Source organism: Alosa pseudoharengus, unplaced genomic scaffold, assembly GCF_046254945.1.
Source record: "Alosa pseudoharengus isolate Yale_2024_CS ecotype anadromous, Long Island Sound unplaced genomic scaffold, YU_APseudo_1.1 YU_APseudo_1.1_scf_10, whole genome shotgun sequence".
Classification (NCBI taxonomy): domain Eukaryota; kingdom Metazoa; phylum Chordata; class Actinopteri; order Clupeiformes; family Clupeidae; genus Alosa; species Alosa pseudoharengus.
Window position 1 is genome coordinate 24,836,056 of NW_027468565.1, and position 24,113 is coordinate 24,860,168.

The 24,113-nt window shown below is 42.4% G+C and overlaps 2 protein-coding genes across 10 annotated transcripts in view; one reads left to right on the top strand and one right to left on the bottom strand.

The window, feature by feature from the left end:
- The window catches only part of atp8b4 (ATPase phospholipid transporting 8B4), a 37,284-nt gene extending 28,618 nt beyond the window's left edge, over nt 1-8,666 (bottom strand). The window contains exons 1-3 of one of the 8 annotated variants that reach the window (XM_076268581.1): nt 8,579-8,666; nt 6,982-8,422; nt 2,361-2,459 (exon numbers count right to left, since the gene is read on the bottom strand). In XM_076268581.1, coding sequence (XP_076124696.1) covers nt 2,361-2,436 — 76 coding nt within the window. In that variant the 5' untranslated portion in view covers nt 2,437-2,459; nt 6,982-8,422; nt 8,579-8,666. The other 7 variants (XM_076268611.1, XM_076268603.1, XM_076268586.1 and 4 more) reach the window with 7 other exon arrangements.
- A 4,563-nt stretch (nt 8,667-13,229) lies between these two features.
- On the top strand, nt 13,230-23,656 carry LOC143104536 (sulfide:quinone oxidoreductase, mitochondrial-like). 2 transcript variants are annotated; one of them, XM_076268636.1, is made up of 10 exons: nt 13,230-13,807; nt 14,262-14,476; nt 14,797-14,967; nt 15,186-15,239; nt 17,713-17,907; nt 18,106-18,315; nt 18,547-18,730; nt 19,987-20,054; nt 20,720-20,898; nt 21,293-23,656. In XM_076268636.1, the coding sequence occupies exons 2-10, from the start codon at nt 14,267-14,269 to the stop codon at nt 21,348-21,350; spliced, it is 1,329 nt and encodes a 442-aa protein (XP_076124751.1). In that variant the 5' UTR covers nt 13,230-13,807; nt 14,262-14,266; the 3' UTR covers nt 21,351-23,656. The 2 variants fall into 2 exon arrangements, with proteins under 2 accessions (XP_076124751.1, XP_076124758.1); XM_076268643.1 differs by having other exon boundaries at nt 14,265-14,476.
- The last annotated feature ends 457 nt before the right edge of the window (nt 23,657-24,113 follow it).

Genomic DNA, 24,113 nt, shown 5'->3' on the forward strand with positions numbered 1-24,113 from the left:
GTACCACATCAGCATTTTTGTTCAGTGAATCTTTTGTAAATTGCTTTACAATTACCGTCGGGCCCTTGTCAGCAGACTTCGGCTTGCCTCTTGCCATATTCACTCCTTGTCTTCCGATGTCATTTCTGAGTCATCTACAGATGTTCACCTCCCTAAATAGAACCAACTTCAACCTGTGTTATATCCTAGATGAGACTGCCTGGGTTATTTTGTTTAGATATTAGCCTATATATAAAACACATAGGCCTAATTGTAGCCTACCATTCAGGGAATAGGCATTTAAAAGAGAGACAGAGAGTGATATGACTAAGAAATGACATCGGTGCGATGGCAGTGCGAGATGTTCAGAACGTAAGAGCTAAAACTTCTACAAACTCACTAACATCCACAGCGGAAAAAGAAGGTAAGAAAAATAGTCGGAAAACTTAGATGTGTAAGGCAAGCAAGCAAGTTTGGCGGTTGTTACTAAAAATGTGAACATGCACGTTGCATTGTTGTGCGGTGGACTTTCAGAATGAATGGAGTCGGAGTTTCTTTAATATCGAGGCGTCATATTTGTCCGATGGCCTGCTATAAAATGAATTGCGATGTCTGTCTGAAAAAGACGCGCTCGTGCAGTCAAAATGAATGGGAGTCTTCAGAACAGGCTTGTCAGTCAACCTGACATAACAGTGTGTAAAGTAGCCTATAATGTGAATGCCTTGTTATTTTATCAAGGATTTCTTTCTTTTTGCAAAAAATAAAGTACAATAGGCATTAATTAGTAGGCCAGGAGCATGCTGAAATTATGTGGCAAATTGCGTTTTTTATTACAATGATAAAATTGTAAAAAGACGTGACCGAAGCTGAGGCAAGCCAGGCAATAGGCCTATAGGCCCGACGGTAATTGTAAAGCAATTTACAAAAGATTCACTGAACAAAAATGCTGATGTGGTACATGAAAATGTAGCTAAAAATGTGGAAAATGCAATGCAATCAAGCATTTTGGACGATATATTGTCACAAGCTGGCAGAATAGGCAACAGGCCGATGTGCGTTTTATTTGGAGACTGTTTTGCGCGACAGAGACTGAGTTTGCTGCTGATATTCTGGGGATAGGCCTAGCCAATGCACGACTTTTGCCTTTTAATATATTTGCTGCATTAGATCAGTCATTCTAGAACAGGCAATGGCTTTCTAGCCTCACGTCAGCAGCGCTGCATCACCCATATAGCCTACATTAAAACAACCAGCGGATGGTGGGCAGGTGCAGTTTTGAAAATTGGTCAACAAACTTTGGTGCTAATGGATGGCTGATGGATGATAAGTTTTGCTATGCAGTTATGGTTGAAATAATAGCCCATCAGCGCATCTCTAGTGTGTGTGCCTCTCTCGCTCAGAGGGGAGGGAGAGGCTGAGGGTCGATCCAGCATGGATTCTAAACTCTGTGGTGGATAGGATCTACAATTAGGTGTTAATAATATTACCACGCTAGGTCGAAGTACTCCCAAGTGCTATTGCGCCACACATTGTAGTTCTCATGTTTATTCGCTTGGAAAATCGTCACGTTTCATGTTGTGTGCCCTAACATTTTTCATCAACTACTCGTGCAACTGTATTTAAGTAGGTAAAACGTGGAGGTGTTTGAAAACTGCTATGTGCCTCTCTCTACGGCCACGGCGGAGCCCGCTAGCATAGCAACATGCTAACACATTCGCGCCGCGCGACAGAGCGTTTGAGTGCACCTACCGACGCGGGAGAGGTACGACTCAACTCGTGAAAGTTACGGTAAGAACATATATCACTACTGATTTTGGGTGGCGTGTTCCTTTAAGGGGGATACAGAGGATGTATAATGATGCTAGGCAGTTAAACATGTGGAGAGTATTGTGTTGACTATGTATGGTGATATTTGAACCAGAAATGTATGTTTGTAGAGATGATTGATTTTGGTTGTTATAGTGGGTCAGGCCAGGCAAAATATATTCTTGGCCAAAACAGGTCTAAAAGAGAGAAGGAGCCTGAAGTGAGCTTGAGACAGCACCTAGACCTTGAATAGCTGTACGCATCAGTCAATACTTGTGAGGGGAGAATTGTTATTTTTTTGAGTTGTGATTATTGAAGCTATTTTGGAAGTTTAAGTTTTAGTGTTGAGAGTTGTTGCATTGGAGATTTTTTTTTCTTTTTTTTGTTTATTTCAGTTAGTTATTTTTTTTCTTTCTCCTGACTGGCATGCTTATCTGAAAGTAAATAAAACGCTTACAACTGCCTTTGCCCAAACATCTGACGCACTGCCTCCAGTTTTTCCACCGCTGTGAGGTTAACCCGACTACACCGGACAAGACGTCGGCGTCAGCTCCATGATGTGTGATGTCATCTACCTTGTTTGGACTCTTTCCTGTGTGGCGTCCAGCCTCCTCTCCACGGCACTAACGTCCTCAGCCATCTTGCCGCCATCGTCCATCCACACCGCAGTCATGCTTACGCGGCACACACAGAGTTAAGCGGTCAGTAACTCACCGGAGGCAGGAGACACACCCGCTACGTAGGGGAGAAGGCGACGCTCCCCCCCCACACACACACACACACATTTTACACTCAAACCAACCAAAACCTCATCGGCTCACACGATGACCCACAGAGAGAGGCGCTGGACAGCAGAGCACAGCAAAGCTTAATACCTGTCCTCACAGGCTTCTGCAAACAGAGCGTGAAGTTGTGTGTGTGTGTGTGTACGTGTGTTTCTGCGCTGGAATGTGGCTGTATGCTGTCTGCACATGTCTACCTACTGTACCCAGAGCAGAGTAGGAAGATACAGTTACTTACCCCCCCCCCCCCCCCCACACACACACATTACACACGGCCATTACATATGGACTCTACGCCTTCAGACACAATCACTCACTACATACACATAAACTCTCACACACACACACACACACACACACACACACACATATGGGCTCTACGCATTCAGACACAACCATCACCACACACACACTGCATATGGGCTCTACGCCTTCAGAAACAACCATCACCACACACACCTGGCTGTGATGGTAAGAGGATGGAGGTCATCAGGACACACACATCACACACACCACAGACTAGCCACAAAGTCAATGAGCACAAAGCGGCACACACACGTCACACAGAGGGTACACACACACATCATACAGAGGGTACACACACACGTCACACAGAGGGTACACACACACACATCACACACACGTCACACAGAGGGTACACACACACACATCACACACACGTCACACAGAGGGTACACACACACACATCACACACACGTCACACAGAGGGTACACACACACATCACACACACACACGTCACACAGAGGGTACACACACACATCACACACACACACGTCACCCAGAGGGTACACACACACGTCACACAGAGGGTACACACACACACATATCACACACACACACATGTCACACAGAGGGTACACACACACGTCACACAGAGGGTACACACACACACACATCACACACACATCACACAGAGGGTACACACACACACACACACGTCACACAGAGGGTACACACACACATCACACAGAGGGTACACACACACACACACACTTCATACAGAGGGTACACACAGCGTCACACACATGTCACACAGAGGGTACACACAGCGTCACACAGTGAATGACAGTTCCAAAATGAAACCTTCACACAGCTGAGCTCTGAGTCCACACGGGACACACTGCATGCTCCTATCAACCACCAGCACTACTACTCTGCTGTGTGTGTGTGTGTGTGTGTGTGTGAGAGAGAGAGAGAGAGACAGAAAGAGTGTGTGAGTGTCATGAGCACAGCTGGTAGCTTGCACTGCCACCGGAGGCAGGCTGTGAGTCAGCGACCATTAGAGCAGAGTTTTTATGGTGCTCAGGGCTGCTGCTCAGGGCTGCTGCTCAGGGCTCTCTCTACTATTGGTCAGCAGGAGCGGTTGGCTGTGGTCCAGCAGGGGCTAGAGAGGAGCAGGACCAAACACACAACACACTAACACACTCACCATTACGAGGACCAAACACACAACACACTAACACACTCACCATTACGAGGACCAAACACACAACACACTCACCATAACGAGGACCAAACACACAACACACTAACACACTCATCATTACGAGGACCAAACATACAACACAGTAACACACTCATCATTACGAGGACCAAACACACAACACACTAACACACTCACCATTACGAGGACCAAACACACAATACACTAACACACTCACCATTACGAGGACCAAATACACAACACACTAACACACTCACCATTACGAGGACCAAACACACAACACACTCACCATTACGAGGACCAAATGAAATGAAAACTTTAGATCTTTAGGTCTGAATACTAGCAAATCAGCCCTACCCGGCACACATACCACATGGGGGAAATCAAGTCTACACACACACACACACACACACAGGATAAATCATACACACATACGCACACACACAGTGTTAATCACAAGTTTACACAAACACACACAGGGTAAATCACACAAGTCTATGCACACACACACACACACACACACACATAGTAAATCACACAAGTCTACACAGACAAACACACAGAGTAAATTACACAAGTCTATGCACAGACACACACAAATGGGGTAACTCATCCCTAACTGAGACGTATTGGTTAACCCAAACAGGAAGAGGACTTGCTGAGGTGAGAAGCCCTTTAGAGCAATCCAACCCTATTCACACATTAATAATTGAACGGCCTTCGGTGCTCTGTGTGGTGTTTACGCATCTACTCGACCGGGCTAAATGGAGACCGGGGGTGATACGATCTGAAATACCTGCTGCTTCAGCTCCACACAACACTCAGGGTGTCTCCCAAGCTGCCTGATCAAAAAACGATCAAAAACAACCACTGTTCCAGCACGCAGGTCGGAGTGATTCCTACGGCAGATATTATAATCCGACTCTAAAACACACTACACATACACACACCACATAGTCTAAAACAGCTACCGATATTGCAGGTGCGTAAAAGCATAGCCACCTCAGGTGTGTGTCTATACCTCAGGTGTGTGTCATTACAGGTGCATCCCTCACAGCTCTATCAACAGACAAGAGCAAAACAAGCAAAAAAGCAAAAGTCTTTTTCATACCTGGCAGATGAAAATACACTGCCCAAATAATAATGGGGCTTCGATTCAAACCGATGCAATAAGGGCTCTCCAAAACGAATCATCTCGAAGACATCTTTTAACCAGAAAAACCTAACCTGTTATCTCCTGGTGTGGCCTGTGGTGGAGAGAGATGGTTTTACCTGCTGGAGACACCTTCCCCACCCTCATGTCCTCAGTGTTGCACTGCAGGCACCGCAGGCGTGAGTGTGTGTGTATGTGGGGGGGTCAGCTGTACGCACGCCGAGTGGGGCCGTCAGCTCTCATCCTACAGCAGCGCTCTAGAAGCACACATACAAAACTGAACACACGCATTCACACACAGCGACTGAACACACACACCTCAGACACCCAGCAGCCTGTAACTTAATGACCCAAGTTAGCGCAGGTTCACTGGAGCTACGCTACTCTCATAGGAGCTCACATGTCCCTGTGCTAGCCCTGCCCCTCTTCCCACATACACACACACACACACACGTCACATACATACACACAAACACACCGTAAGGCAAGGCTGAACACACTAACATGCCAGCTATCATTCACACACACACACACACACACAAACTAAAAGATGTGACACACACACACACACATACTAAAAGATGTGACTCACACATACATACACACACACACACACACACACACACACACACACACACACACACACACACACACAGATGGACAAGGCTCTAACTCACCCACACACATACACATGAAATAATGGCAGACCTTCCAATTTATCTCACAGGGCCAGCACACAGTGTGACACAAAGGGCCAGTGTGTGGTGTTTACAAGAAGGTGTTTACATGCTCTCCGTCTGCAAGCCCTTTGTTAAGGGGTCACTGTGGCCGAGAGGTTTGGATGTGGCTTTCATGTTTACCTTTCTTGGATTTAGTTATGCTATTTTGCTTTCTAAATTTATTCCAAAAACATTGATTATACGTATGTCTGAACACAGGAGAGATGACAAAAGGACTTACACATCACATGCCAAACAGTATGTGTTATTTATATTTATCTAAACATTGGGGTATACTACGAAGCACGTTAGACATATCTAGGCTATGTAGACATATCGAGGCTTCACAAAGCCTTGACTCAGGGGTATACGTTAAGTGATACTACGATAGCAGTTACGTGATATATTTGTCAAACTAGGCTTTCAGCTCAGATCTGTGCGCGTTCTCTGTGTTGGGATGACGTTGGCCAATCGTAAACGTGGAGACGCACAAGACCGCCTATATTAAAAAACAATTACTTCCGCATTTATGAGCGATAGTGTAATCTACACTGCGGTCATTTTTAGTGTCTAGCATAACATCAAATAAATAGATTGTCATCAGATGTTGTATGGTATGCACGTCCATAGTGGCATATTTGCACGCACAACACTAAAGCGCATTTGAGATCCAAAATGTTTGTAGAGGCGGAGCTCCACCTGTAAGATATATGACAGAATCCTACACGTGAGATAACTTCGTTTTTCAAGACAATTGATTGGTTAGTGGGCGGTAGATTACACGATTTGAGCTATAACTTAGCACATAACCTCCTCTCGACCAGGTTTAGTTGCGAGCATAAGATACCATGGTGATATAGCGACGCTAAAACAGATCCACTTTCGTGCCACAGCATACCCTGGCTTTGAGCACAACATACCTCGCTAACCCACTAATCGAGAATCGTAGTATACCCCACATATCTGTTGTTTATATTTATCTAAACTTATATTATTTATATTTATCTAAACGTATCTGTTATTTATATTTATCTAAACCAAATGGTGCTGAAGTTCACACTCACAGGTGTTCTTACCAACACACACGTCTCTCCTCCAACCTGCCTTAACATCAGGGTATCTCCAGGTGAAGTCAAGGGTTCCTCGGTAAACACACACACCTCTGCACACACACACAGACACACACACACAAAGAAAACAGCAGGTTATCTCCCCATAACACAAACAAAGACTTGCCACAAATACATGTCACCTTTCAAGAGATTTCTGCATGTTTAATTCAACAGTGTTCTTGCTCTTTGTGTCTTGTCAAGGGAATGACAAGACACAAAGAGACAATGACATGTGCGTGTGTTTGTGTGTGTGTGTGAGAATGAGAATGTGCTGGTACGACAGCAGCTGCAGGGGGTAATTGTAGATGTGCCCCACAGCGAGCTGGTGTAGAGGGAGTCAGTGTGTTGGTGTCTGTGCCCCACACGGAGCTATGTAGAGGGAGTCAGTGTGTTGGTGTCTGTGCCCCACAGTGAACTGGTGTAGAGGGAGTCAGTGTTGGTGTCTGTGCCCCACAGTGAGCTGGAGTAGAGGGAGTCAGTGTGTTGGTGTCTGTGCCCCACAGCGAGCTATGTAGAGGGAGTCAGTGTGTTGGTGTCTGTGCCCCACAGTGAACTGGTGTAGAGGGAGTCAGTGTTGGTGTCTGTGCCCCACAGTGAGCTGGAGTAGAGGGAGTCAGTGTGTTGGTGTCTGTGCCCCACAGCGAGCAGTGTGTTGTGTCTGCGGGGCCGTCCTGTTTTTTCTTAATGAGATCCGCGCAGAGCGGCAGGCAACTCTGCGAGCCCCAGGGGCCAGCAGCATCACTCCCCAGCCCCCTACACTGCAGGGCAGGCCGAGGTGCTGATGTCAGCACTCAGGAATCAGGTAACTGAAAGGTACACTGGAGGGAAATTAGCTTTCTCGCCATCATTAGAGTAGCTAACAAACATAGGAAAAAAGGATGATGAAGCACTGATCTCACATTACACATTAAGTTAGAAAAAATAACACACTGTAGTGTGTAACTGTGATTACAGACTTAGACTGAGCTTCCATGGACAATTTTGTTTTCTAAATACCAAATCCTGATTGGTTCATCTTTTGTTGCCTGGACCACAACTTGTATTCTGACATGTTGATTTTTATGCTATTAATTCTACTCAGAAACACAAAAAGCATGAGAATATTCTGAGACAAACTCTGTTATGCACCTAATACAGATGCAATTATATGAATGAATGAGTTCTCCGCTATAACCAATATTCGACTCTGACTAGCCTATGACATAAACTTAAGCACAACAATAATATAGATAGCCAATTTCGTGACAGATCACTTACTTACTGGGTAGCCAACAAACCAACGGCGAAATGTGTAGTTGAGGATCTGCTTTTCCAAGCTCGATCGTTGAAGTGGGAAATAGACGCACTGTTATGAATGTCGTAGCGCATAAAGGTAAACCCCGCCGTGTCACAGACATAACATGTTCTAGAAGAGCATGCATGGAATGATGTTAGGGCTACAGAACGAGCAACGGAAACACTTCGGCAAGAATGCGGATTCCGTAGCCTATGTAGGCGACTTCTAACTCAACAATGATGCTTTTAAATAAAAAATGAGTAAGAGGAATCGTCCATCACTCACCAAAATCACGCTCCATTCATAGCAGACAGACACCAATCCTACAATAAAGGGCGGAGCTGCTCGCTTATCAGCACAAGACTTAATGCAGGTCCGTGCTTGTAGGGAATTCATATGCCTCCCCTCTTCCTTTCTCTCTTTCTCTCTCTGTCCCTCTCTACCTCCCTCTCTCTTCCTCTCTCTCCTGCGCTCGCTCTCCCACACAGTTGCGAAGGCAACTGCTGACTGTGAATCTAATTTCGAAAGAAAATGGGTTTGTGTTACCTCATAACCGAGATAATGTAGCTAACCAACTTCCAAGATTTCTGTCAACCATCCCTGAAGCAAAATCTGCCTGTAACAGTCCTGTAAATGGTTCCTAAGTAGCAACAGATTCATAGGAATATTCTAATGAGCTGGTAGACGAATCATTTAGGCCTACTTAGTTGTTCACGTTACCAACCCTCAAAATTCGTCAATGAATGGATTTGGATGGATGCCTAAGATTCGATCTTCATTACATTGTGAAGAAATTATAAATTGTGTTTTATAACATATCGATGGTTTAGGACCAGGGGGCATAAGTGATCACTTTACAGGAGGGCCTAAAATTGCTCTAAAATTACTTTTAAAACAATGTTGTCCTTTTGACAGTATAAAAGCTGATCAAGAGCTTTCATTTGTATATCTGTGATATATATCTCTCAGTTTCACCAAAAATGTCTATGTCATTAATATTTACAATAGCCTTCAATTTAAGAGATAGTTTACAGTTTTTTACAATTGTTTACACACGTTTTCAAAACTCTGTGTCTATTTTTCAAAACTCCACACACAAAACCCACAACTGCTCACACAAAATGCAAAATGCCTCAAATCTCCAGCAAAATGACACACAACATTCAAAATGTCAAAAACACATGTTTAAAGCAAACATTCGCCTCACATTACAAACACTTTTGTCATAATATGACATTTTGGATACATCATGTACACACTGTTGCTCAAAACCTAAAGCTCTTCTGTCTTAGGCTTTCTATATGTATTTCCATACAAGAGTGAAAGTTACGATATCAACAAAGAGAAGTTGAAATACACAGTAAAAAGTATATCAACTTTTTGTAGAACATTACTGTAAGCTAAAGTCCGATTGCTGTATTTTCTCTATTTTTACAGTTTTTTTCAACTGCTTACACACAAAATCTTTGCTTGTCACACAATTTTCTAAACATGTCCTCCAAACATCATAACCCGACACCAAATCTGCAAAACCATATACTAATTCTCAGTGTTTGACTCAGTTTTCAATTGACTAAAACACATTTTGCAAAACACCACACACAATTTTCTACCTAACACACAAAAATCTAACAGGAAGTAACTTGATTTCGTTCTTCAAACACAACCCATCAAAATGCCACACTAAATCACCAGTGCTTCACTCTTTCTCTTCACATGTGCAAACACTCTTTACTTTACTGAACACCATGATGTTTAGAGGACATGTTTAGAAAATTGTGTGACAAGCAAAGATTTAGTGTGTAAGCAGTTGAAAAAAACTGTAAAAGGTCATGGCCAACAGGTCAAAAGGGATCAAATGAAGAGAAATCCATTTCCATTGACCATTGTTATTGTAGGCCTATTTTATTGTGTTGTGTTTTATAAAGAATGATTACAATGATCTCTAGAGTCTAGAACTTGGTCATCTAAGTCATAATGGAAATGTAAGCATCTCAAGGGTGCTGTATTCTCTTACAGTTTTTTTCAACTGCTTACACACTAAATCTTTGCTTGTCACACAATTTTCTAAACATGTCTTCCAAACATCATAACCCCACACCAAATCTGCAAAACCATACACTAATTCTCAGTGTTTGACTCAGTTTTCAATTGACTAAAACACATTTTGCAAAACACCACACACAATTTTCTACCTAACACACAAAAATCTAACAGGAAGTAACTTGATTTCGTTCTTCAAACACAACCCATCAAAATGCCACACTAAATCACCAGTGCTTCACTCTTTCTCTTCACATGTGCAAACACTCTTTACTTTACTGAACACCATCCAATCATTGCCTTAGTATAGGTCTATGAATAGATATACTCTCTATATTGGTATAGACCCCTTCAATCTGCTCCTAGAGGATTTCCGGTTGAAATATTCAGAACCAATGCAGATACTTTGAAAATTACAGTAATCGGACTTTAGCTTACAGTAATGTTCTACAAAAAGTTGACTTTATGTAAAATTTGTCTTTTTACTCTATTTTTGTTTGTCCCCATGTTACAGTGCCATTACTGTAGCTCAATACATTTTTCTGTGCCTCCAGAAATGCCTTAGGAACGCTTAGAATTGTTTGTTTCTGCAGTTGAAAGGGTCTATAGGCCTATGAATACATACTGATACTGTACACGACCCCCCCCCCCACACACACACACACACACACTTGTCTTTAGAAAAAAACTAAATCAGTGTTTTCAAAACTACATCTGGTGGTCACTGTATTCTTCTTTGCTGTAAAATACTGTATTCACAACAGCAAATTATTTGGGAAAAATCACTATTTTTGGTTTCAATATTGCTTGCATTTTTACTGTGTATTTCAACTTCTCTTTGTTGATACCGTAACTTTCACTCTTGTATGTAAATACATATAAAGCCTAAGACAGAAGAGCTTTAGGTTTTGAGCAACAGTGTGTTGATGTATCCAAAATGTCATATTATGACAAAAGTGTTTGTAATGTGAGGCGAATGTTTGCTTTAAACATGTGTTTTTGACATTTTGAATGTTGTGTGTCATTTTGCTGGAGATTTGCGGCATTTTTCATTTTGTATGAGCAGTTGTGGGTTTTGTGTGTGGAGTTTTGAAAAATAGACACAGAGTTTTGAAAACGTGTGTAAACAATTGTAAAAAACTGTAATTTCAACTGACCCTATAGTTGTTACGCTTGTTTTTTTGTCCTCAGATGTTCTCTTGTTTTGCTTAGTCTTCTTCTAATCAAATGTATTTGTGAAGTTGTGACCCACAACCCTACCTGTCTGCAACTGCCATATGTCTCAGATGACAGGCTGCGGTTAGTCAGCAAAACAACAGAAAACCTGAGTTATAAAAAAAGAGCTGATGGCTAACCTCCTGATTTCTAATGTGTTGGTTCAAATATGGTCTTAATGTAAACATGTTTGGGTATAAATATGTACCCTATGTGTATATTAGATATGCATTTGTTCATATGCAGAGAGAAGTTGAAATACACAGTAAACATTAAGTAATATTGAAACCAAACAGTGATTTCCCCCAAATAATTTGTGAAATTCAGTATTTTACAGCCAACAGGTAAAAAGTATGTATATCCATAGGCCTAGACCCTGCAGAAATGAACATGTGCGTTCCTAAAGAATTTCCGGCGGCACAGAAAACAACATTGAGCTAATGGTAACTTGGGGACAAAACACAAGTTTTACGTAAAAGTCGACTTTTTCCAATTCATCTGCATTGGGTTCTGAACATTTCAGCCTGAAATCCCCTAGGAACAGATTTAAAGGGTATATCTAATAGAGGTAGGCCTAAATCGTGTATTCGTGAATTCGTATATTTTGCAGATTTGGTGTGGAGTTATGGTGTTTGAAAGACATGTTTAGAAAATGGTGTGACAAGATTTAGTGTGCAGTTGGAAAAAAACCCTCTAATACACACTAAATTATTTTCAGTGCGCCAGTGAATATATGTCCACCAACCACATACCTGCATGGCTCTTTTGCAAGCAATGGAAGGGAATGCAGAGACATTGAGGTAGGGTCAGTTCAAGGGTGCATATGGCACAGAAGGTGATATTTTACCCGTTGCCTAACCTGAGAGGACATCATCTGCAATGTCGACCAGGACTTGTGAACAGATCTGCACAGAAGGCAGGATCCATAAGCGGTACTGTGTGGTTTTGTTTAGAAAAGATTTTTGAGTTTTGATTGCAGTGTTTCATTCTGGCATAGATGTGAGTTGTTTATCTCCCAGTGCTATTTCTTATTGGCCTGCGTGTAGAGTTTTGACATAATGAGACAAATTCTGCAAAAGGTGTGAAAGGAGAAGAGCAAAAACTGTAATATTGCCCCTAGCGGTGTATTTTGAGGTAACAGTGTCAACAGACAGAAGAGCAACAGAAGCGGATCAAGCGAATATGGTATTGAGGTGTCCATAATAATTACAAAAACTAATTCTGCGATTAGTTGAAGACCGCGGAACTAGTTGCAGATCTAAGTTCATGTTGAGAGTGCAGCTGCAGCTCATGCTAACTTTGGAGAGGTGGAGAGATATAGCTCGCTTCGGTGCTTCGGTAGGCCTAAATAGACTTGGCTGCATTAGAGCATGTTGTTAAGGAAGAGTTTAAATTACAATATTAAACAGGTGTACTGAAAAAATATGAACAATGTCAGCTGGGTTTGATCCCATGACACACAAAACGCATAGGCCTACATAATAGGCATGCGCGTTATCAGGAGCGCCATATCAAGCTTCTTTCAAAGTGCATGCAACAGATTATAGCAATACCCACTGGCTGCTGGCAACGTGATTTAAATGTGGGGCGATTTTAGACCCATAGCCTACAGCGAGGCCATTTTTCCGGTACTTGATTTCGTCTTTAGAAGATTAGCTATCCCTTACAGCCATCAAGAGAATGCAATGCAGCGTTGTTGCGTTTGTGGAAAACGTTATGTAGCCTATCTCTGTGAAAATGCTTCTATCCTAAATTAACATGGCAACGTTGCGGAAGAAATCTTGTTGTCTAGTAATGCAAGTGTTAGGTAGCTGTTGGTTAGCGCGTCAGCCTCTATCTCGTAGCCTATGTCAGTGGAGGAGCGCTCGTTCGAGTCCAAAAATAGCTCGTGTTTTTTTTTTGTTTTGCAAAGGCTCAAAAAAGTTTTAGTTAGGCCTATGTAGTTTTATTTGTCATGGACACAAATGACATTTTCGTACTAACCCATATTTTTTCACGGCACAGAATAGGTTAAATTGGCTCAACGCAAAGTTAGTGTGGTTATGTCACCATTTCTTGAATCGGAGTCACATCTGCAGTAAATAAGGTAATCGAGATCCGTAACACGTGGCAAAGTCTCTCTGCTACAGTATGTGGGAGTGAAATGTTGACATTGAACTTGTCCACCTTATCTGCACTGCTGCTCAACCTGCATATTACAAGTGAACAAGAGTCGGAAAACCAAGCCTACGCTGAATGAACTAGACAAACGACAAGGTAGGCAATCTTAGGGCATCGATTTAAAGTGAGGTTTTAAAAATATCACATAAAAAGGGCTCGCTATAACCGTAGGCCTATTTGTTTGTAGCCTAGGGCGCGGACCAGGACCACCCAAGTTCATTTGTGGGCCCATAGCACAGGTCAAGTAGCCTAGCCTAGCCTACGACACGTTTGATCTGAGCATAAACCATTAGGCCTACGAATTGTGCCTTCACTATCACAGAGGGCGTATTAGCGTCACTGTTAGCTTAAGTCATTATGACTCGTCAAAAATAGACTTCGACCTGTCAACAAGACAAACCTCCGAGAGAAAGTTCAGTCTGCACAGTAACGTTATAACGTTGCACAAAAAGGGTAACTCTAGGCTACATTTTTGTAAATGCTGTCTAGGTGTCTCCCACACTGCATTAAGTCTGAAGTATGATTCTAGCACACAACCTTTCCCCCTCAGCAGTCATGACAGCGTCTGCTCTGCGCGCACAAATGTCCTGGAGGCGGAGTTGCCAGAGGACGAGCTACCAGTGCTTCCACACCACCCACCGAACAGAGTCCAAGGAGCATGTGAAGGTTCTGGTGCTGGGGGGAGGGAGTGGAGGCATCACAATGGGCGCCCGCATGAAGCGGAAAGTTGGAGCCGAGAATGTTGCCATAGTGGAGCCAAGTGAGGTATCCTAATCAATCTCCAACTAAGGACACCTTGTAATTTTGGGGCTGACACAGTATCCTCACCAACTGTTGTCCTCAAAACTGCATATTCTGGCCTGCTCCACATCCTAAAACGACCCATACATCAAATTCGATGCTCATTTATTTGTATATTGCATTGGTCGTCTTTACACAGTCATATTAGGCCTACTTATGTGTCCTGTCTGTGAATAATATGTAAATATGATACCTATGTTGTATCACATGGTTGTGTTTTCTCGTAACATACGAATAGAGGGCATGTGTTCATGCAGAAATCCCTGAAATGTGAATGTTTGTAGATGCATTACTACCAGCCCATATGGACACTGGTGGGTGCTGGAGCTAAGAGCGTGGAGTCGTCTGGTCGGCCAACGTCTAGCGTCATCCCCTCTGGGGTGAAGTGGGTCAAATCCAGAGTGATGGAGGTTAACCCAGACAACAACTCTGTTCGCACAGACTGCGGGAAAGAGGTAGGTCATAGTTGAACAAAGTTAGTTTATGATCACAAATACTTTACTTTGGTGCCTCATATTCTTTTATTTTATTCTGTTTGTTTCCTGCCAACCATGTTGTCTATTGTCAGAGAAGCCAAACCACTGATGTCTAGTAATTTAATGTCTGTAATGTAATGTGTAATGTGGGATAAAGGTGTCTGAACCGTCTGACGGCTGTTTCTGAACCGTTGCAGATTTCCTATGAGTATCTCATTGTGGCCCTAGGCCTCCAGCTCCACTATGAGAAGGTAATGCTCTTAAACAACACAGGAAGCACCCGACACTCGCAACACACACGTCTCGGCCACACGTAGACCTATACGATATGTTTATTACTTCATTACATGCACCTATTTGGGAAATTGGGAAATATTAAAGGTATATTTCTTGAGAGTTGTTTGCTTTTTAAAAACAGACATAATGAATTTAAAGGTGCAGTCAGTGATTGCACAGGAAGTCGCTTTTGTTTATGTTTATGTTTCTATTGAAATTTATTAGCAGACGCTTTTGTCCAAACAAAACACACCAGAGAGGTAGCTCACCCCTCCCTTCAGTATTCCCAGAGAAACTCCACGCAGGATTTTGTTTTTGTTTGGTGGACAGGCTGCTCCCACTTTGTTTGTTACCAGTTTTCGAAGCCTGGGCTGCCTAAAGAGACCGTTTTTTTACAGTGTACTCATGAAATGGGCGGCTAGCTGATCTTGAGGAGATGTTTGCTGAATGTGACAAAAAAAATTATAGACTTGAAATCGTGCACGATTGCTGACTGCACCTTTAACTGGGGGCATTTGCGACTTTCGTGTACGAATACTGTACTGTGTGTAGGGTTTGGTATCGTTTGAATTTGAACGATTCCGATTCCAATTCCGATTTCTTATTTCGATTCCGGTTCCTAACGATTCTCGATTCCGATTTTTTTAAGAGGCAGGGTCAAAAAAAGTTTAGGATATTTTAAATGAGCAAGCTAACCAACGGTCTTTCTCAGGGTATCTGCACATTTTCCAAGTGCAAATTTAAAGACTTTTAAGACCTTTTCAAGACATCTAAATGAAACTTAAGACTATACCACGGCAAAAAGATATATATGACTTTATGCAATAGTTTTTTTTCCCTACTAATTTTAACCCCCACTCCATTTTGGATGTCTACAGAAGTTACCAAATATATTTTGGCGAAAGAAAAATAATTGTGTGTGAATTACCTTCAAAGCTATAAATGCCCAATTTTAGGGTCTGGGCTGATTGCTTTTGAAGCTGGCTGTGGTTTTGCTTACTGCTGAGGCTGACTGTTCTTCACCTGTGTCTGTAGTAGCCTAGGCTACTTGCCAAAGACATGTGCACTGGACTGGATTCCCTTCAATATTTTTTCAAAGTTAGACTAAGCTATTTACATATTTTAATAAGCCTACTTTATATAATTTACTATGTGCATCTATTGTCCAATATGCAGCACAGCAAATTAAAGTTAATCCACTACTTTACATTTTGCATACCAGTTGTATCTAAACCAACCAAAGCTTGACTGAAACATTGTAAAACCATTGACTTGTTTTAAATTAATTAAGAGACAGGTCCTCCTCGCGTGATCGATCCTGCTGAAAACTGCTGGTTTCATCTTAAGCACGCACGTATTATGAACGCACGTTTTTTTTTTATGTAGCCAGTCGCCGACATTCAAAAAATATGCGGTTATAGTTCACAACTTTTGCTAAGTAGGCCTAGCCTACTGGGAAACGCTGGCAAGCAAGCTGCTGGCAGATATTACAGGTAGGCTATTATAACATTTTCTTCCAGGCTAGGCCAGCAACACACGCTGGAAAGATGCAAACATAATCAACTTAACATACAGTATTTCCTCCTGATTGCGACGCACTGCACATAATTTGAGCAGCAGTCTTCGCGTCCATAGTTTGTGAAACGATGCTGCATCCGAGCAACGATTTTAGATGCCAAGCGCAACTCCAAAAAGGAGAACAAATGAGCGTCCGGCTTGAGGCTGCGCCGGACGCCGGACAGGGCTTTTAAAATCAATATGTCCGGCCTAAATCCGAACGTATGGCCAACCTATCGCTCTTTCTCCCGCTCATTCTACCGTAGGCTTCCTCATTCCACGTAGGCTACCTGTATATCTCTCTGGCCTCAGCTACGGCATATTATTTTGTACATAGGCCTACTGTATTATTACCGTTTTCACACCTTTAACCACACCCGTGAAAAACATCTTCACTCTGCAACCACTACACTTCCTCCCGTAGCCTAATAGCCTAGTCACTTATACAATTGCGTTTTAAATACACGAAACTGGATTGAGACATCACTCGCTCTCTTGCACTCGCTGGCGGTCCCATACGCACATTTAATACCTCTCTTTTGAAAATTCAGTTGTATTTAAGACTATTTAAGGATTCGCGGGAACCCTGCTTTTGAATGAAATAGTCTGACCTTCTCCATGAATTTTAATTCTATGAACTATGCGCTTGGTGTGGTGTTCAGCCGTTTCTTCTTCCGGTCGGCGGACTGGGAATCGAAACTAGGAATCGAAATTTAAACTTTTGAACGATTCCGGGAAAATCGCAAAGATAGTCCCGGTTCCAACCAATACTCGATATTCGATACCCAAGCCTAACTGTGTGTACTGTAGGCTATTGGGTTAGAAGTTAAAACATCAGCTATATCAGACTTTTCTATTAGCATTGAATTATCATTATGTCAAATTCCGTAGATTAAAGGTCTTCCAGAGGGGTTTGAACACCCCAAGATTGGCTCCAACTACTCAGTGAAGACCGTGCAGAAGACCTGGAAAGCCCTGCAAGACTTCAAGGAGGGAAACGCTATCTTCACCTTCCCCAACACACCGATAAAGTGTCCTGGGGCTCCGCAGAAAATCATGTACCTGTCTGATGCATTCCTGAGAAAGGTTGTGACAACTATGTTTGAAATTGACCGTGCAAAGTGATGTGCATAATGTGATGTGCAATCTTATCGAAGGGAAAAAGAGCATGAAAATGCAATGAAGGGGGAAAATGTTGATCACAACTTTTACGTGTTTTGTTCATTTTGATTTCTCATGGTGATCGAATAATATATTGATATTTTTAGGGTGTTTCTCTTTCAGACTGGCAAGAGGTCAAATGCAAACATCATATACAACACGTCTCTACCCGTTTTGTTTGCGGTCAAGAAATACGCAGACTCTCTGTGGGAGGTTGTCAAGTCTCGAGACATGAATGTAAATCTCCGACAGAACCTCATCGAAGTCAGGGCAGACAAGCGGGAAGCCGTGTTTGAGAACCTGGACAAACCTGGAGAGACTAAAGTGTTTGAGGTAATTACTTATCTCACCATTATGATGTGAAAGGAAGTTTTTCTATCTTTAAGTGTTTGTGAACAGGAATTTGCCTTGAATTATCAAACCCCATAACAAAGACTGTAATGACTTCTAGCTTTAGCTGTGTGTTCCTGTATTAAACCTCCTTTAGTGACCTCTGCCTATAGTGACCTCTGGCTGTAATGACCTCTGGCTGTAATGGCTGTGTGCTCCTGGTTGTGTCCCCAGTATGAGATGCTGCATGTGACCCCCCCAATGGGCCCCCCTGATGTCTTGAAGGGATCTCCACTGGCCGACGAGGCCGGCTGGCTCAACCTCAACAAGGAGACGCTTCAGCACAATGTCTACCCCAATGTGTTTGGCATCGGAGACTGCACCAACCTGCCCACCGCCAGGACGGCTGCTGCTGTGGGTGAGTGACCCCGGAGCAGGCTACACACCTCCAGGGCAGGGCCAGTGTGATTAGTGCTTACACTTGTACACTTACCACAGGTGGGCTTGATGTCTATTAGTTCAGCAAACCCTGTATCTCCTTACATAGGGGCCTGTTCTGTGTGAACAACACTATTGCAGCCGGTCAGCAACACACACAATGCTATTGCCACGAACAGAAACACACACAACGCTATTGCAGCCGGTCAGCAACACACACCATGCTATAGACCTCTGAAGTTCGCCTTCAAAAAAGCTGCCATCTTTGACATCCGGTATCTGGTGATTTTTCCTATGGGAAAATAACATGGGGATTTTGAATTATCGCACCTGTTAAACCCCAGAGCTAACCCCAGAGCTAACTTGCAATGCAACTTGCCATAGGTAGTTAGCTTCAATTAACAACCGGATCTCCTTATATGGGCAAAGATGGCCGTTTTGGTTCTTTTTTGAAGGCGAACTTCAGAGGTCTATGGCCACGATCAGCAACACACACAATGCTATTGCAGCCGGTTGGAAACACACACAACACTATTGCAGCCGGTCAGCAACACACCCTTGCACACACAACGCTATTGCAGCCGGTCAGCAACACACCCTTGCACACACAACGCTATTGCAGCCAGTCAGCAACACACCCTTGCACACACAACGCTATTGCAGCCAGTCAGCAACACGCACAACACTATTCGTATAAATAAAATTACAAATAAATTAGAAGGGCCATATTTTCTCCATGATCAGTTCGTCGTAATGGTCAGATAGGTGTTGTTTTCCAGTTTATAGAGGCAGAGGGATATGTGCAACAACCATAAGGAAACATGACTAATTACATTCCGTTGAGAGGGACTCACCACTTCCTCCCTGTGCAACCAGGTTTACAAACACTACCAGAGGCAGCAGAAAACATGACCGTTAAGATATTCAAACAGCGGGACTGAAATGAACACTTATTAACATTTAGTGAGGCTCAAGAGCACTTGGGCCTTTTGTTTTTTACACACACAGTATGTTGATGAGTTGTCTGTTGAACGTATTGTCATCTCTTTGTGATGAGACTGACACCTCATTGTGATATTTCCCAGGCAGTGCTGTGTGTCTCCCCTATAGTCACTGTGTAGCAGTACTGCCAGTGAGGTGAGCAGGGAACAGACTGTGAGATCTGCTTTCAGGCTCTTGAGCTGTGAACTGTGAGATCTGCTATCAGGCTCTTGAGGCGTTTGACCTGTTTTACAGCTGCACAGTCGGGCGTGCTTGACCGGACAATCAACAAAATAATGAAGAAAAACATGCCTGATAAGAAGGTGAGGTGTTCGATTACATCCAAAAGATAATGTGCCGTTTCCCTCAATAGGACAAGGTAGTGTTCGATGTTTGTTTCTAAGGTACAAAATGTTTTTCTTTTTCGTCAAAACAAAATGTTTCTAAAAAGCCTGTTTTTCTTGCCACTGTCACCTTGTGCTTGCTCTAGGGGTTCTGGTTCTGTATTCTGTAAAGTGCTTTGTTTAAATATCTAGTCTAATTTAAATAGCAGGCAAAGTGCAAAGTCTACTGTCTTAACTAAGTACAAAATCTTACTAAAGCTAACTTAATAACGAAGAAAATCTATTTGCTAATTTACTAAGATGGGCAAGATCCCAAGCTCAAAGATCGGTGGGTCAGCTCAATGCTCCCACATGCCACACGATAGCTTTAGTATACACACAAGACACTTTACTCAATGCACATGATGGCTTTAGTTTACACACAAGACACTTTACTCAATGCACACGATAGCTTTAGTTTACACACAAGACACTTTACTCAATGCACACGATAGCTTTAGTTTACACACAAGACACTTTACTCATTAAGTGACTTTGCTCTCTACCTGTTATTAAGTGGGGCCCAATGTCTGTTGGTTCTATTTATTATTTAAATGATCAGAATTTGATTAGTCATCTATCTCCCTGCTCTGTTGTGTTGGTAGTACGATGGCTACACCTCCTGTCCTCTGGTGACCAGCTACAACACGGTCATCCTGGCTGAGTTTGACTACTCCTTCCAACCTCTGGAGACCTTCCCCCTGGACCAGAGCAAGGAGAGGAGGACCATGTACTACATGAAGGCTGACGTCATGCCCCACCTCTACTGGCACGGCCTGCTCAAGTGAGTACATAGACCATGGCCTTCACAGCAACACGGGGCCGGAGGACAAACATCTTCATCAAAATGCACTAAACACTCTGGAGGAGAAAAATTATCAAAATTGGATTGAGTGTGACAGAGAGAAAATGAAAAATTCAGTGTAGAAATTCACAATTTTACTTCAATCACTACACAATGAACATGTATCAGCTATTAAATGGTTATGATCTGCTGTGTAAGGATTCTGCTCTTTTCTCTGTTGGGTAGGTGTACATCATGTGCTGTATCATCGTGGGGCATATATAGAAATCTCTTATTTCCCTCCTAGTGGAGGCTTCATCAGCTGATGTAGAATCTGTTGTTTACTTCCTCATGAAGGCTCCATCTGAAGTAGAATCTGTTGTTTGCTTTTCAGGGGTCTGTGGGGAGGACCGGGCCCATATCGCACCATCATGCACTTGGGGATGAAATAGAGTCCAGAGACCACGAGGATGTCTTCACCCTCTGAATGTCTTCACCCCCTGGAAGTGGTCATCTTTTGGAAGTGGTCATCCTCTGCCCCCGGAAGCTAAGGGCTCCATATCTAAAGTAAAGTGACTGGTATCGATGATCTAAAAGTAATCCAGATACATTTATGCCATTGAAGACATGGCTGGATATATAGTGCATATTTTGGGCAACAACCCAAAGAGAATATAATGCTATCGTGTTGTATTTTATAACTTGTATGTTATGTAAGGGATAATGGCCACCGAGGTGTCCTGTTATACGGAATTAATGGACGAGGGCGAGGGGCAAAAAACTCCCCGACGCGCACCGCCCGAGTCCATTAATTCCGTATAACTGGACACACCTCGAAGGCTGTTATCCCGCTTATCACCCGGTTGCCACTGTAAAGCAAAGGAAACACGCGGTTCCATTTAAAAAGAAGCTCACTAGTTCAGCTTGTTGTACAACTTTCGTTGGCCCTATAAAACAGCGATAGCATGGACAGTTAGCTTGTTTACAGTTGATTCCATTGTTGCGAAGCCTGCAACCAAAGATTCTAGAGCGCTGCAACCGTCGTCCTACAATGGTTGTTATAGTTACCATTCATAAGCATTGATATGGAACGGTGTCCTGTTATTCAAAATTAATAGCCACCCCACCAGCCAATCAGAAAAGAGTATTTCTTCTCTCCGGGTGATAAAGCCTGTGATGTGATTGTGGTTATATGCGCTAACAAACTTTGTTTAATATATTATAGCCTGTGATTGTAATTATATGTATCAGAAGGGTGAGAATTAAACACTTTAACTCTGAGGAAAATGGAAAAAAAATAAAAAGGGAAATAAATGATCACAACTTTGAATTCAGGGTATTTTCAAAACAAGATTATTCATACCTGTTTTGCAGCTTAGCATTCATGCCTTGGTGAGCCCAGACTAACTTGTTAGCACATTTGAATTTGCTCTGAAAGTCAGTCTGGAATGAATTTACATTTCAGTATCTATCTCATTATTATGACCGCTGCTAGCGAAGTTTTTTTTTTTTTTCCCCCGTCATCTACTTCCTGAATTTTTGGTCAACAATACCCGGGACACGGAAACACTGGGGCACATGAAATTTGGTGGGTATGTAGCTCCACTAGACTTTTACGGAAAAAAAGTGATTTGCGGAATGAGTGATTTGCACCACCCGGTAAAAAAAATGAAAATGCATGAAAATTAGGGCTGGGATAAACGATTATTTTTTAAACGATTAATCTAGCGATTTATTTTTTCGATGCATCGATTAATCTAACGATTCATTTTTTCAGTCCGATTCGATTTCGATTATCGATTATCTCCCCATTAATTGACTATAGCAATTTATACATGTTGATTTATATATCTGAATGAAAAAAACATGAATTCCTTAACATTGCAATTTATGTTTATTGCTCTTAAAATTCCAAAATAAAAGACTATACAAGTGCAAAGTAATGCATTCTTAGTCAGAGGTAGTATTCAATAAAGTTCAGTAGTGTATAGGTCTAATTGAGTGCCTGCCACTTTAAGACGTTCGTTCCCTTGCAATTGTAACACTAACGCAGTTAAAAGGCTGATGTATGGATGCAATTCATAACGTAGTTAGTTCAAATAACAGTTTGTACTTCTCCTTGGGACAAGCACTTTTGAGTCTTAGAAAACAGTTTTCCATTTACATCGGGATTTTGCAAACATTCAGTGTCAGAGTCAATAAAATAGTAGTAGTATAGTATAGGATACTCTTTTGATCCCGTGAGGGAAATTTGGTCTCTGCATTTATCCCAATCCGTGAATTAGTGAAACACACTCAGCACACACTGAACACCAGGGCCCACTTCCCCGAAAGCATCTTAAGCCTAAGAGCGTCGTAAAGTCCATCTTACGAACGTCTTAAGATTTGCCGACTGTTTCCCGAAACCATCGTAGCTTAAGAGCCTCGTGAAAACACTCGTAGATCTACGAGTGCTCCAGGGTACTCGTTACCGGCTAAGAGCGTCTTAACAGTACTTCTCACTGAGGTCACCAACAGGACATACAGAGGAATTACAACTTAGAATACATAATCCAATTTACGTTCCCATTCTTTATTGTGTTTACCTGTGATGAATCAGATTTTAGCGTGCAAAATAGCCTACATTTAATGGTCATAATAATGTGATGAAAAGCAATCAAGTTGTGAAACGAGACGTTGCCAGAATAGTTTGACATTATCTTTGCTAAGTGAATATTTTATTAGGCCTATGAGGTAAAAAGCAGAGAAAGCAACATGTGGTTTAGTCTGTAGCCTACTGCATCAAAATCTAAGCCTACACATTTCCTCTCTTTCTTACTCGACTTCTTTCTTATCTTCAAACGTGTTCTTAAGTGCAAAATATTATTGCATGGTGCAACAATCTAATCTTAAAATAATTACAATTATTTATGTCTCTGTGTGGTATATAACCTACTTGGGATGCTTACATGCAGATGTCAAAGTGTTTCTATTTTCGTATTGATGTGAATGAATGTGTAGATCCGAAGCTTAAATGGTAGGCCTATAGCTGTGACGTGCAGTCACCTGACATCACCGTCAAATCAGAGGATATTTCAGAACTATTAACGTGGACAGCTCCCCTTAAGAGCACCTTAAGAGCAGTGCACGCGCGTTCACGCTACGAGCATGTTCGGGAAACAGTCGGAAAAACCAAACGAACGATCGTAAGATGAATCGTAGAAAACCCTCTTAAG

Excerpts from the sequence above, each read along its gene's own strand:
- LOC143104536 (XM_076268636.1), top strand. The coding sequence starts at position 14,267 with ATGACAGCGTCTGCTCTGCGCGCACAAATGTCCTGGAGGCGGAGTTGC. Across the intron at positions 14,477-14,796 it reads CCATAGTGGAGCCAAGTGAG|ATGCATTACTACCAGCCCAT; the intron begins GTATCCTAATCA and ends GAATGTTTGTAG. Across the intron at positions 20,899-21,292 it reads TACTGGCACGGCCTGCTCAA|GGGTCTGTGGGGAGGACCGG; the intron begins GTGAGTACATAG and ends TTTGCTTTTCAG.